At 49.4% G+C, this 14,548-nt stretch overlaps 1 protein-coding gene across 2 annotated transcripts; it reads left to right on the top strand.

Annotated features, from left to right (window-relative positions):
* The first annotated feature begins 174 nt into the window (after window positions 1–174).
* Window positions 175–14,541, top strand: ACOT8 (acyl-CoA thioesterase 8). 2 transcript variants are annotated; one of them, XM_065922083.1, is made up of 7 exons: window positions 175–398; window positions 2,387–2,523; window positions 5,698–5,819; window positions 8,385–8,581; window positions 12,068–12,225; window positions 12,733–12,927; window positions 14,404–14,541. In XM_065922083.1, exons 1-7 carry the CDS (start codon window positions 280–282, stop codon window positions 14,520–14,522), a joined length of 1,047 nt encoding a protein of 348 aa, XP_065778155.1. In that variant the 5' UTR covers window positions 175–279; the 3' UTR covers window positions 14,523–14,541. The 2 variants fall into 2 exon arrangements, with proteins under 2 accessions (XP_065778155.1, XP_065778156.1); XM_065922084.1 differs by lacking the exon at window positions 5,698–5,819 and having other exon boundaries at window positions 8,356–8,581.
* The last annotated feature ends 7 nt before the right edge of the window (window positions 14,542–14,548 follow it).

Raw genomic sequence — 14,548 nt, 5'->3', positions numbered from 1 at the left:
GTCTCTAGGCTCCGCCCCCTCACCGTCATATCCAATCACGCATGGGTTCATCGGACTGGCACTCATTTCCCCCAATTGCTAGTGAGCAGATGGTCTCGCCCATCCGAAGAATGACAGAAGCATCGACCAATCATAAACAGGATTCAGGCTTTCCTTCTTTCTTAGGGCCTGAGGGAGACTTCCGGTCACTTAAGAGTCCTCTCGAGGCTGCGCGTTCTGTTCAGGTGTCCGCGTGTGCCCCGCCAGCGCAAAGACCCGGGCCGGCAGCTGGTGAACTACATGTCGCCCCCTCAGGACCTGGAAGACGAACAGGGCGGCGGCGATCCACCCGGGGACCTCCGCAGCGTCCTGGTCACCAGCGTGCTCAACCTCGAGCCGCTGGATGAGGATCTCTACAGGTAGCCGGCCGCATCTGGCCCGCACCCCCGCATCGGGTCAGAGTCTCCTGATCTTGATTGCTGCAACCCCACTACCCCTGCTCGTACCCCTCGGGAGGAGGGAGGGCTCTGTGCGCGATACCTCTGCCGTAATTGGGAGGGAACTTGTGCCTGAAGAAGCTGCCCTGGCTTCCTCCTCGGCGCGGGGCTCTATGCAGCCTTATCCCCGGGAGGTCCTGGCAATCTGGTCAGATGAAGTGGTGATCCGAGGTATACTTCTCAGCAGCCTCCCCAGGGAGGGTCAGGTCCCTGGGAGAGCCAGCCCAGAAAGAGCAGTGATTTGTCCGAGGGGACAAACTTATCCGCAGCTCATTGCATAGTCACTATCTTTTTCTTTTACATACTCCATCCCCACCACCACTAGGTGGGGTCTAGTAGCTCCTTATTCATTCTGAGTCCTGAGCCAGTTTCCTTCCTGACGTCACTTAAATTTCTTGACTGTAACTGGGGATGTAACAGTTCAAGCTTCCAAGGCTCCTCCTGGCTTATTGGAAGCTGTTTTAGGCACTAACTTAATCCCCACCCCCACCCCCCGCCCCGCACCCCCGTTTAACCAACTGCAAATAACTGCCTGGAATTTTGTAGTGCCTTGTATGAGGAGAGTGAAAAAGTTGGCTTAAAGCTTAACATTCAGAAAACTAAGATCATGGCATCTGGTCCCATTACCTCATGGGAAATAGATGGGGAGACAGAGGAAACAGTGTCAGACTTTATTTTTTTGGGCTCCAAAATCACTGTAGATGGTGACTGCAGACATAAAATTAAAAGACGCTTACTCCTTGGAAGGAAAGTTGTGACCAACCTAGATAGCATATTAAAAAGCAGAGACATTACTTTGCCAACAAAGGTCCATCCAGTCAAGGCTATGGTTTTTCCAGTGGTCATGTATGGATGTGAGAGTTGGACTGTGAAGAAAGCTGAGCGCCGAAAAATTGATGCTTTTGAACTATGGTGTTGGAGAAGACTCTTGAGCGTCCCTTTGACTGCAAGGAGATCCAACCAGTCCATCCTAAAGGAGATCAGTCCTGGGTGTTCATTGGAAGTACTGATGTTGAAGCTGAAACTCCAATACTTTGGCCACCTCATGTAAAGTGTTGACTCACTAGAAAAGACCCTGACGCTGGGAGGGATTGGGGGCAGGAGGAGAATGGGACGACAGAGGATGAGGTGGCTGGATGGCATCACCAACTCAATGGGCATGAGTTTGAGTAAACTCCAGGAGTATGTGATGGACAGGGAGGCCTGGCGTGCTGCGATTCTTGGGGTTGCAAAGAGTCAGACACGACTGAGCGACTGAACTGAACAGAACTGTTATGAAAAATGCTGGGCCGGGCAGTGGGAATCTTGAGACTTAATCTTAATTCTTAATCTTTCACTGGGGAGACTTTTCACCTCTAGGGGCTGCGTTTCCTCATCTGTGCACTGAATGGGTTAGACGTGAGGTCTGAGGGCCTCCAAGCTCTAAATTTAGTTCTTTTAAGAACTGGTTTAGCAAAGTTGAGGGGTGTAAGTGGCAGACCTGATGCAGTCCACCTGCAGATTGTGGGGTTCATCTTGGTCTACTCAAGGCCTTGAGACAAGCTTATGTCTTACCCACGTATGGGCAATGGAAGACATATTGGACTTGGGATTAAAAGACCCAGATATTGTTCAGGATGGCAATTTTTGAACTTTGTGGCCTTGCTCAAGTCAGTGTCCCTCTCTGATCCCTGTTCTCCTAGTGTAAAATATGAGGATTGGTTCATGACTCTTAACTAAAGTCCACAGATAAGACCTTGGAGTTGTAGGTAGAGTGATGTTAGGATATTTGTCTAGGGAAAAGCTTTCGCCGGATTCTCAAAGCATCACAAACCCCAATAGGTTAAGAAATCCTGCACTGGAGGCTCATTGAAGGTCATAGGATTTGGCTCAGCCCCCAAGTCTTTCCTCTTGTCCCCCTCTCCCCACAGAGGAAGGCATTACTGGGTACCCTCAACCCAGCGTCTGTTTGGGGGTCAGATCGTGGGCCAGGCCCTGGTGGCTGCAGCCAAGTCTGTGAGTGAAGATGTCCATGTGCATTCCCTGCATTGCTACTTTGTACGGAAAGGTAAACCAATTCCTCCCTACCCGACCCCAGCCCAGGTGGCCCAGCAGAAGAATTCTGGCCTTGAGGGATGGGGGTGGTGACTGAGGAGGAAGAGGGAGAGAAGGGGAGGGGAGAGGGATGGTGAGGTTAGTTGATCACCCTCAGGGGAGGAAGAAGGGAAGGGACCTTAGACCCAGTAGCTGTTGACATACTAGGTACTTGTTGGTGCTTTAATGGTTCCCAGTGGGTTTTCTGCCCTTTATCCTTTACATACCGTCTGGTGCCAGTCCTGGTGCTGCTTCCTCGGAGAAGTCCTGGAATCTCTGCTGGGAGTTTGAAAAAGAGACCAGCCTGGAAATCGAGACCTCTGGTCTAGGTGGAGCTTTGTCAATGATTTGCTGGGTGCCCTTGAGTGCTGCGTGCTGGGTGAGCACTCTTCCTCACCGCCTCCTTCTTCCCTCCTGAAAAATGCAGGAGGGCCTGGGCCCAGCGAGATTGTTCTAGCTTACAACTCTGGGATCAAATCAAAGAAAGAGCATAATCTTTTAAAACCCATGCTCTTTTGAGAAACATAAAAATCTCATTCCTAAGCAGATGCTCCCAATTTTAAGAGTCTCTGCCTACTGCGTGGTCCCATCAACTGAGAAGAATTTATGCAACTTTATGAAATGTGACCTGTACTAAAAAAGACAGTGGGTTTCCCCCCTTCATTTTACAAACATAGAATTGTTGTTCACTCAGTAAGTCGTGTCTGCAAGGACTGCAGCCTGCCAGGCTTCCCTGTCCTTCACTATCTTCCAGAGTTTGCTCAAATTCATGTCCACTGAGTCAGTGATGCTATCTAACTATCTCATCCTCTGTCACCCACTTCTCCTTTTGCCTTCAGTCTTTCCCAGCATATATACAAATACAGAATAGTTTAATAGTAAATATACCTTTTCATACTATATTCCCCTGTCCGTCACTCCCCACCCCTTTATTTCCTGGCCTTTCCTGACAGTCATTGCTATAAAGTATTTGAATGCTTATTTTGGGGTGAGCCCTGCCCTTAACCTTTATGCCGGTTGGAAGCAGACATGCCCGTATGCCCTTGGTTCCCTCAGCTTGCTTGTAAACTCCAGAAATACTGACCTTTTGATACTGTAATCCTCCTCGCTCAGTGAGATAGTTTTGTTTCACTTTGTGGAAGTGGGGGCATTACCTGATTCCTTTGAACCAGTTTCATTATCCAGTTTCTGAAAACAATTCTTAATCTTTGTAGGTGAAGTATATAGTGCAGGGCCTGGCAAGTTGTGAGTCTTCCGTAAATAGTACTTACCACTATTTTTTGATGATGAATTTATGGGAGTGGTTACAATTTGCATGTTACAGTGCACAACTATTTACATTATCTTGTTTGATCCTCTTCAGTAAAGCCGAGGGGTGTTTCTTCTACGTGTAAGGAACCTTGGACCCAAAGAGGTTATGTAAGCAGCTTCTATAATGCTCAGAGAGGCAAGGCCAGGATTTGAACCTGAGGCTGGGTGACTCCAGGCTCTGTGCTTTGTTCTCCTTCTGTGCTCTTTCACTCTTGGAAAATAATTCCAGAACCGTGGTAGAGCCCATCTCATGTTCTGGGGGAGGCATCCACTTCCTTGGAAATTCTCCATCCAGAAGCAGCATGAAATGAATGGTGCCAACACCGCTATATCCTAATAATCACCAGTTATTTGTATCCCCTTTCTACTTCTTGAAAGAAGACAGCTTAAGATAATTGGCTGTTAGAAGTCAGAATTCCCTAATGGCCCAGTGGTTAAGACTCCATGGTTTCACTGTGGAGGGCCTAGGTTCGATCCCTGGTCAGGAAACTAAGATCCTGCAAACCGTGTGATGTGGCCAAAAATAAATTCTTTAATTTAAAAAATAAAATAAAAGTTGAGGCAGATTAGGAGTATGGGGTTAACAGATACAAACTATAATAGGTAAAATAGATCTGCAACAAGGATTTACTGTGAGGCATAGAGAATTCAGTATCTTTTAATAACCTGTAATGGAATATAATCTGCAAGAAAATAAAGTGTGGGGAAAAAAATAAAACATTTGGGGCAAAAGTTTTAAAAGTGATAAATTAAAGGGCCAGGAGATTGGGATTTGGGGGGGAATGATTGTGTCAAAGTACTAGGCTAAGGCATATCATCACAGTTTTATACAAAAGTTAGCTCCAAGCTTCCTGGCAGCAAGGCAGAAAAGGAAGCTGTTAGTTTCTGATGTGACCCACTACCAGGGTGTTGTTTAGTCGCTAAGTCGTGTCCAACTCTTTGTGACCCTGTGGACTTTAGCCAGCCAGGCTCCTCTGACCGTGGGATTTCCTAGGCAAGCATACTGGAGTAAGTTGCCATTTCCTGCTCCAGGGTATCTTCCCGACCCAGGGATCGAACCTGAGTCTCCTGGATTGCAGGTGGATTCTTTACTGCTAAACCACCAGGGAAGCCCCCTCTACCAGATACATCAAGATTTATAAACAGTGATGTTGCTCCAATGATCTTAGACCTTAGTTCCCTGACCAGGGATCAAACCCTTGTTCTCTGCATTGGAAGGACAGAGTCTTAACCACTGAACTACCAGGGAAGTCCTCCAGTGATATTTTTAATTAAAAGATACTGTGAGTTTGGGGTCTGGTTCTTGGCCATTTATCGTATCAATTCTTTTTCTTGAAGTCTAGAAGAGAATGTGAGTTTGGATTTTTGTTTGTATATTTTTAAAAAAATGTATTTCTTTAGATAGTTGTCATCTGACTTGGTACAGTTCATGGAATTCTCCAGGCCAGGATACTAGAGTGGGTAGCCTTTCCCTTTTGCAGGAGAGCTTCCCAACCCAGGGATGGAACCCAGGTCTTCCACATTGCAGTTGGATTCCTTTACCAGCTGAGCCACCAGGGAAGTCTTGGTATAGGTTTAGAGCTTGAAGATTCTACAGCAGGAGTCAAAAAACATTCTATAAAGTCAGATCATAAATATTTTCGATTTTATGGGCAAAACAATAGTCGAAATACATAAACAAATGGGCTTGACTGTATTCTCCAAAACTGTTATTTATGGCATCAATTTCCCCATTTATACATTTGGGATAAGACCCACTTGGCATAGTTAATGTGAAACCAACATGAGAAGATACCTTAGTTTAACTGTAAAAAATTAAAAGGAAACCTCCTTTCAGGAGAGTTGGAAGAGAAGAGAGTGCTCTCGTGCCCTGTGACAACGGAGCCAAAGAGGAAGAAAGACTCCTTTCTGGCAAGGGATCAGCCAGTGGAAAACCACAGGCTCCTTGAAGCCCAGCAGGTTTGCTCGCGTCTGCTAGCTGGCAATGCTAAAGGGCATTTTTATCAGAATGGGGGCTCCTCAAGGCTAGAACCCTCCCGATTACACTGTACTGTAGCCCCTCCTATCCCCCTCTATAAAAGCGGTCTCCTTCCCTTGCTCGGTGGGGACTTGAACCTGGCTCGCCTTGGTTGCAGACCTTGAATTGCAATTCTCTGCTGATCCTGAAGAAACATATCTTCGCTAGCGAAATATCTGGCTATCTGTTTCAGGTTAATGTAACAAATGCACTCAACTCCATAACTCATTATCTCTCTTCCTTCAATATACAGGAGAGCCTACCTGCTCTGTTCCAATACAAATTTTAAAGAATAGGTCTAGAACTCATTCATACTGAAAGGTAAATCACTAGTAATGGAAAATACTGCATTTTAGCTGCAGCCCAAGGACTGGATGAAAAAGGTTTTTTGGTAGGGAAGGGAGGCCTCTTTCCCATCTCCTGAAATCAGGCTGCTCATGTAGCTATCTACAGTTTCTGGACTCTTGGGAAACCCTTCTCAAAGGCCTTTGGCCTTGTGTGTATGATCTGTTGCTCAACTGTGTCTGACTCTTTGTGACCCCATGTACTGTAGCTCACCAGGCTCCTCTGTCCATGGGATTCTCTAGGCAAGAATACCAGAGTGGGTTGCCACTTCTCACTCCACTAAGGCCTTGAGGAGCCCCCATTCTGATAAAAATGCCCTTTAGCATTGCCGGCTAGCAGACCTGAGCAAACCTGCTGGGCTTCAAGGTGTTACAGGCATGTTTGTGGCTGTTGAATGAGCCCTGGTGCTTGGCGGGGGCTTCCCACCTGGATAAAGTGGAGGAAACAACACTTCTCTAGATCTGTTTCTTTCATCTCAAAGTTGAAAATCATCCCCAAGGCGTTTTTCCACCTAGAAGTTAGGGTTCTCCAAGGTCATCTGATTCAGACCAAAGGACTTCAGGGACACCAGGAAGACTCTCTCCCTCTAAAAACCCTTCCAAGCCTGTTTGTTGAGGGTTAGTAGTCCTTACCCTGGGGCCAGTGTTTCCCCTCCTGCACTGAGAGAGCGGATAGCGAAGGAGAAGAACCAAGTGACTTCCATTTGCATTAAGAATGAAGGAACTGACTTAACAGCAGGCCTTTCCTGGGAGAATGACTATCAGACAATGGCCAAACTGTATATAAAAAAGTACTCTGAGCCACAACTGGTAGCAACTAGCACAGGAAGCCAGCCTACTATCTACAAGTCAGGTTTGGAGGAAGTCAGACCACCATGTCTAGCAGTCAGTCTAGGAAGCCAAACCATAGTCCCTGTAAGGATCAGCCCCTAATGGCCAGGAGTTGGTGAATAACCGAGAGCTTCCCTACTTTTTACCCCTGTTTCCAACTTAGGACTAACCAGGGAAAGCCAAACATGCGCCCTGCATCAGTTACATGGGCTCTCCCACCTCTGGTTAGCCTAGCTGTAGCTTCCCCTTGCCAGCGGTGTCCAAGCAGGGCACACCGGAAGCCTTCCCCCACCACTAGAAAGCTTTCCCACTCTGTCTGCCTTTGAGTCTCTGCCAAACAGAAGTAACTGTGGCTGATTCCCTTGATATACTAAATTCTGAATAAATAACCTGTGCTTGTTCTCAAAAAAAACGGAAGGTAGAAAAGAAAAACAAAAAGAAAACAGGCAGCAGGGACTTCCCTGGTGGTGCAATGGATAATAATCCACCTGCCATTGCATGGGGGCATGGGTTCAATTCCTGCTCTGGGAAGATCCCACGTTCCGAGGAGCAACCGAGACCACACGCTGCAACCACTGAGCCTGAGTGCTACAACTAAGGAAGCCCAGTGCCTAGATCCCATGCTCGGTAACAAGACAGGTCACCACAATGAGAAGCCCGAGCACCATAACTAGAGAGTAGCCCCTGCTCACAGCAGTTAGAGAAAGCCCTCACAAAGCAACGAAGACCCAGTGCAGCCAAAAATAAATAAATAAAATTATTTTAAAGAAAGAAAACAGGCAGCAGACCAGATTTGCTGACCCCTGATCTAGAAGAATGACAAGATCCCAGTCACAGGTGGAACAAGACAAAGGCTGAAAGTATTTTATGTAGACACAGAGAACTTACTGTGTGCCAGATTTTATTCTGAACACCTTACAACTCTGAACTAATTTACCCTTATTGAAACCCTGAGAGGTATGAACACTATGATGCTCCTATTTCACAGATGGGTTAACTGCTCAGAGAGGTTAAGTGATTTCCCCAAGGTCACACAGCTGCAGCTGGTGAGTGGCGGAGTCAGGCTATGAATGCACAGAATCTGTCAGCGTCCCTTCTGTCCCGTGCTATTGGTGGACAGGAGCTCTGCTTGCACCAGGAGCATCCTGATGACAGGGTCTAGGGTTCCTCTCTGTATCCCCAGTAGCTGGGACCCAGTGGGCCGCAGCCAGTGGCTCTCGAGCAGAAAAGAAATGGAGAGCCATCAGGTGGGCGGGCCCGCGGACCCCACTGGGGCTCACTGTGAGCCTCGTGCCCGCTGCAGGGGACCCGAAGGTGCCGGTGCTCTACCAGGTGGAGCAGACACGGACAGGGGCGAGCTTCTCTGTGCGCTTCGTGAAGGCCGTGCAACATGGCAGGCCCATCTTCATCTGCCAGGCTTCCTTCCAGAAGGCCCAGCCCAGCCCCATGCAGCACCAGTTCTCCATGCCTGCTGTGCCCCCGCCAGAGGAGCTGCTCAGCCACGAGGCCCTCATTGACCAGTATTTAAGGTGAGAGACCTGGAGGCCCCAGGACAGTGTTCAAACCGCAGTTGCCACCCACGGGGTCCTTCAGTGGATTCCCAACTAGCATTTTAAAAAGTAGGACTGGGACTTGGGGGAGTGGAAGGGAGGGAACATAGGTATACTTGCAGCTGATTTGAAACCGTTTGGTGTCATTTCAGGGGCTCTGAAGAGCTTTGGTACCATAGTCCTTTATGACTCAGCACAGAAAATAATTCAGCAAGAGGCAAAGTGATTGATAAGTGATTTATTAGAAGAGGACACTTGTGAGGCTTATAAGTGGGCGGGAGAGATGCTGCACCCTGAGAACTTACTGGGCTACAGTTTTATAATCGAAGGAAAAGTGGGAAGGAAGAGAAGAACGTCTTTGTCTTTCTTGAGTAGATGTCATGCTTCCAACATCAGCTCCTCCTCCAGCTTGAGCAGGGAAGTTTTCTTGTCCCTGCGTGGTCAAGCTAGATGCACAAATGACTGTTTTTCATGTGTGCACAGAGTATGTCCCAGGGGTCATTAACTTACTGAGCTCACTGGACCAGATATGGGTCTCATTGTTTTGGGGGCAGGTCTCATGCTTCTGTTGCATGGCTTTGTTGCTAAGCAAACCTGCTTTCTTGAGTAATCATTAACTTATCAGGGTTTCCCATACTTATTCTACTTAACAATCCCTTAGTGCTTAGTTGCAGGGGCTCAGTCATGACTCTTTGCAGCCTTATGGACTGTAGCCCGCCAGGGTCCTCTGTCCATGGGAATTCTTCAGGCAAGAATACTGGAGTGGGTCGCCATGCCCTCCTACAGGGGATCTTCCCAACTCAGGTATCGAACCCTAGTCTTCTGCATTGCAGGCGGATTCTTTACCAGCTAAGCTACCAGGGAAGCCCATAAATACTGGAGTGGGTAGCCTATCCCTTCTCCAGGGGATCTTCCCGACCCAGGAATCGAACCAGGGTCTCCTGCATTGCAGGTGGATGCTTTACCAGCTGAGCTACCAGGGAAACCCACAGTCCCCTAGTGGGATTCACTATGGAATCACCTGTTTTGTCCTTTAACTCTGTCCCTCTCAGACACACGTTATTGTACGGCAGAAACTAACATGACTGTAGAGCAGTTATCCTCCAATTAAAAAAAAAAGCTCGGGGCTTCCCCGGTGGTCCAGTGGCTAAAACTTCGTGCTGCCAGTGCAGGGAGCCTGGGTTCAATCCCTGCTTGGGGGACTAGATCCCCCATACCACAACAAAAAGATCCCGAGTACCGCAAAGAAGATGGAAGAACCCCCCTATCACAACTAAGACATAGCACAGCCAAATAAAAATAAATAGGTATATATTAAAAGAAGAAAAAAGCTAGATTGGTGTGGTGGGGGCAGGCTGCAGGGCACGTGATCAGCTCATGCGCAGTTCTCTGATTGGCTGATGGTGATGTAACAGTGCAGTGTCTCAGGGGTGAACCTCATCCATCAGTCCCTAGGTTCCTGGGGCTGTGTGCTCACAATCTTTAGTGGTTAACATCTTCCATTTCGTGAGGAGTTTTCACAGCTGTAAAGACAACTCAGGAAATGAGAATCAAATGCTGGTTACCTGGGTACCTCAGAGAGGAGTGAAAGCCAAGGAAGTGGAGGAAGACATGTCCCCGGAAGGCCCCACAGGGTCCTGCTCAATTACAGTTCCCACCTTTCTTTCGACACTCTTCAGTCTTGAGGAGAACACGTTTTGAACAAGAAAAGGAATAAAGGTTCAGACATGGAGGTTAATCATAAACTTGACAGAGGTGCCCACAGGTTCCTGCCAGGGCCCCACCTCTCTTGGTGTCCACCTGCTGTGTAGCTCTGCCCAAGTCTCCAGCCTCTCAGAGCCCGCTTCTTCATATGAAAAATGGGGGTCGTTGTTTCTGCCCCGCCTGCTTCACAGCTGAGCAGTAAGGAGAGCTCCACCGCCTAGTGCCCCGTGCAGGGGAGCCAGCCCAGTGTGACGGAGCAGGTGTGCGTCCGAACCTGGGAAAGGCCTGGGCTCAGATCTGGACTCTGTCACTGTCTGCTGTGTGAGTCTGGCAAGTTGCTTTCCCACTCTGAGCTTGTGATCAGTTATAAAATCCATCAAAATCCCTATAAAATCCCTCGTAAGGCTGCTGTGAGGATGACAGAGATAAGTGATAAGGCGCTCAGTGAGTGCTCAGTAAATTGTAGTTACGCCACTCTTGACAGAGCGGAATAAACATGAAGCCTGGTGTGTGGTCAGAGCTCCAAAATATTTGAGAAGGAGACCTGGGTTCAATCCCTGGGTCAGGAAGATCCCCTGGAGACTTGGGAACAGCTACCCACTCCAGTATTCTGGCCTGGAGAATTCCATGGACTGTGTAGTCCATGGGGTCGCAAAGAGTTGGACATGACTGAGCGACTTTCACTTTCTCTTCTTTTCTCCCTGGAGGCTCAGTGGTTAACTTTCACAACAGGGGACTTGGGTTCAGTCTCTGTTAGGGGAATTAAGATCCCACATGCCGCGGACAAAAATAAATTAAGTAAAAAACTTTGAGAATGAAAGGACATTGTTCTTAAAGGTCCCTGAATCTAGAACCATGTCTCCCATAAGGAAACCACTAACCACAGGGGGCTGTGTTGAGTTTATTAACATTAAACAGAATTAATTCAGATCTGTACCTTGGTCACACTGGCCACATGTCAAGCCCCCAGCAGCCCCATGTGGCTAGTGGCCACCACAGTGGACCAGAATGTTCCATCATCACAGAAGGTACCATCAGACAGGACTCAAGGGGAAAGGGAAGGAAATGAAATACTGGGGAAGAGTGCTAGGGGCACGAGGGGTGGTGGTCCCTGCGGCAAAGAGGCTTCCCTGGAATTGGGCTCCTTGCCCTGAAGACAATGTCCCCAGTGGCTCAGGTTAGGTAAGTCAGTCCAAATAGGGCAGCCTGTTTCCTGAGGGTTAGAATAGAGAAGCGGTTAAGAACGGGAACCGAGGAGGAGCCAGAACTGCCTGGGTCTAACTCCCACCTCCATGAACTTCCTGAGCTGGCTATCTGCACCCTCTGTGTTTACTCCACTTCTCAGAAGGCAGGGATGATAGCATCTGAGTTCATGGGTGCGAATTGCCTGGAGCTGGGCCCATTACAGGGTAGCCCCAAGGCTTGATGATGTGTTGGTTTTACATGCATTGTCTCCTCCCCAGTGTTAACTATGAGGTAGGTGACTGTCATCATCCACATTTTGCAGATGGGAAAAAAAGGCTGATGATGACTAACTTGCAGCAGGCCACGGGGCTCCTCAGTGGCAAAGAAGGGATGCAGATACTGTCCTGTCCTGCCTGCTGGAGGGGAGGGGAGGTCTGGGGATGTCAGGAGTTCCTGTGGAGGAATGAGTGGGGTCAGAAGAGGCAGCTCAGACAGGCTCCCTATCTTTCAGGGTCTCCGCACTCCTCTCCCCTTTATCTTTCAGGGTCTCCGCACTCCTCTCCCCTTTACTTTCAGGGACCCGCAGCTCCAGGAGAAGTACAGAGTGGGACTGAACCAAATTGCTGCCCAGGAGGTGCCCATTGAGATCAGGGTGGTAAACCCACCCACTCCAGGCCAGCTGAAGGAAATGGAACCCAGACAGATGTTCTGGGTGCGCGCCCAGGGCTATATTGGTAAGCGGGACCCCATGGCCTGAAAGGAAACTCTCTTTGGGGGTCTAGACCTGCACCTCCTCTGCCCTGGGTGGCCTTGGGCATGGTCCTCCCACACTGTGGGCCTGTTTCTTTATCTGAGTGATGGAGAAGTGAGCTCAGCCTTTTGCAGGGGGAGAATGGGGAGGTGACAGGAATCCTCACGTGGGCCCTTCCTGGGGAAGGCAAGGCACCTGGCTGAGATTCTTCTTCAGGTCCCCCGCTAAGCATAAGGTGCCTTTGCGCAAAGCTGGAAGAAGACACTTTCAAGGTTCAGGGTGGGAGACGGGGGGGAGGATTTCAGTCCTCACCCGCTCCTGCCCTCCCCCTGTCTCCCTTGGCCTCCATCACATACACACCCCCTTGGGCCAGGCGCCCTTCTGAAGAGTCTGCACATCTGTGCACGGCAGCCCTTCTCCCTACCTCCCTGCAGGTCCTGAGCTGTAAAGCCCAGGAGCCCAGGGCTGATGGGACCGGAACCTGTTGCAGGCGAGGGCGACATGAAGATGCACTGCTGCGTAGCGGCCTATATCTCGGACTATGCCTTCCTGGGCACAGCAGTGCTGCCCCACCACTGGCAGTACGAGGTTGACTTCATGGTCTCCCTAGACCACTCCATGTGGTTCCATGCCCCTTTCCGAGCTGATCACTGGATGCTCTATGAGTGTGAGAGCCCCTGGGCCGGTGAGTATTGGGGTCAAGCGGAACGAGGGTGCTGACCTTGGTGCCTTTGGTGGGGAGGGCAGGGTGCCTGCTTTCTTGGGTGATGCTGCCCCACCCTCTTTCTGTGGAGTGCCGCACAGATCACTTCCTCTCCTGCTTCCGCAGGCTGCATCATCCTTGTCTTCAAAATGACAGGGTGCGGCCTGAGGGCAGGACACCTGCTCAGCTCTTCATTTCTATGACATGCTGGGGACATGAGTCACTTTATCTGAGGCTCAGTGCTCGTCCCAGAACCACCTCAGATGCTCTATCTGATGCTGGGCAAGTCCCACCTCCGCTCTGAGGCTGTTTTCTCGTCTACACACATAGGGTTGCACTAGAGCAGACGGATCCAAAGCTGGGGGCCTATTCTTCCACCTCTCGGGAGAGCTTTTTCAAAACATTCCCAGATTTGATCCCCAAGATTCTGACTGCAAGGCTTGGATGAAGTCCAGGAAAGTATTTTTAAGAAGATTCCCTAAGTGATTGTGATAGTTAGCCTGGCTGGGAGTTGGGGCCCTCGGCCGTGTAGGGGCCCCACTGCTTGGACCCTCCTTATATTGTGAAGCAAGAAACCCAGACTTGTTCATCAGTGCCTGGTCTCAGAGCCCTGGGTTCCTTTCCAAGGAAGTGCATTTCAAATGAAGAGAAGCCTTGTTTTGTGAAACAGGGACAAAACTTAAGGGACTCTTTATACTCAGGGAAGAGGGACTCTCAAGAATCAACAGCATCACAGCACAGAACAGACACCCTGATGGTAGGTCTCTTGGGTTCGGCTTTGACCTGATCCTTAAGGCCAAGTTCCCAAGCCTCTCTGGGCTTGTGTCATCATCTGGAACACAGGACAAGGCCTGCTTTACTTGGCTACCGTGAGAACTAAGTGGGCTGTACTGTGTTTAAAAGAAACCAGCAGTTCCCTTCCTAAACATCAGACTTCGGCCCTAGGTAGCAAGGGAGAATCTCCACGTGCGGAGGGGATTGCCTAGGCTCCTCATGGCTTCATATCCTCTCCCCTGAGCCCCTTTGTCCCTGTAATTGTGGAAGATTTTTTTTTTTTTTTTTAAATATGAATGACTGGCCGAGAGGGCTGGGTTTATTAGAAAGGGAACTGATGGGTTTCCTTACACAAGTGGCCAGAGGTTGGACAGATCCTCCTAGCTGAACTACTGAACCAGACTGTTTGCAGAACTTCTCCCCTTGGGATTTTTTTTCTTGAGGAAGTCAGCAGATACATGAAAGTGCTTTTAAACCATCAAGTGGGGCTCCCTTGGGAGGAGTTACACCCTTGAGCAACCATAATAGGCTTCAAAAGGGGTGCTTGGAGATTGGGAGTGACCACACCATCAAGCGTGGCTCTGGCATGGGGTGGCCCAACCCGAGTTGCACCTCTTGCAAGGAGTGCATTTGGCTGGGCAGCAGGAGACAGAAGGCCATTGAGACTCTTCTCTTCATCTGCAGGTGGCTCCCGGGGCCTGGTTCACGGGCGACTGTGGCGTCAGGATGGGGTCCTGGCTGTGTCCTGTGCCCAGGAGGGCGTGATCCGAGTTAAGCCCCAGGGCCCAAAAAGCAATCTGTAGCCAGAGGTGCCAGCTGGGCCTGGGGC

The sequence above is a fragment of the Muntiacus reevesi genome, chromosome 2 (assembly GCF_963930625.1).
Source record: "Muntiacus reevesi chromosome 2, mMunRee1.1, whole genome shotgun sequence".
Taxonomy (NCBI): Eukaryota; Metazoa; Chordata; class Mammalia; order Artiodactyla; family Cervidae; genus Muntiacus; species Muntiacus reevesi.
Note: the sequence above shows the minus strand (reverse complement) of the source record. Positions and strands in the feature narration are given on the sequence as shown.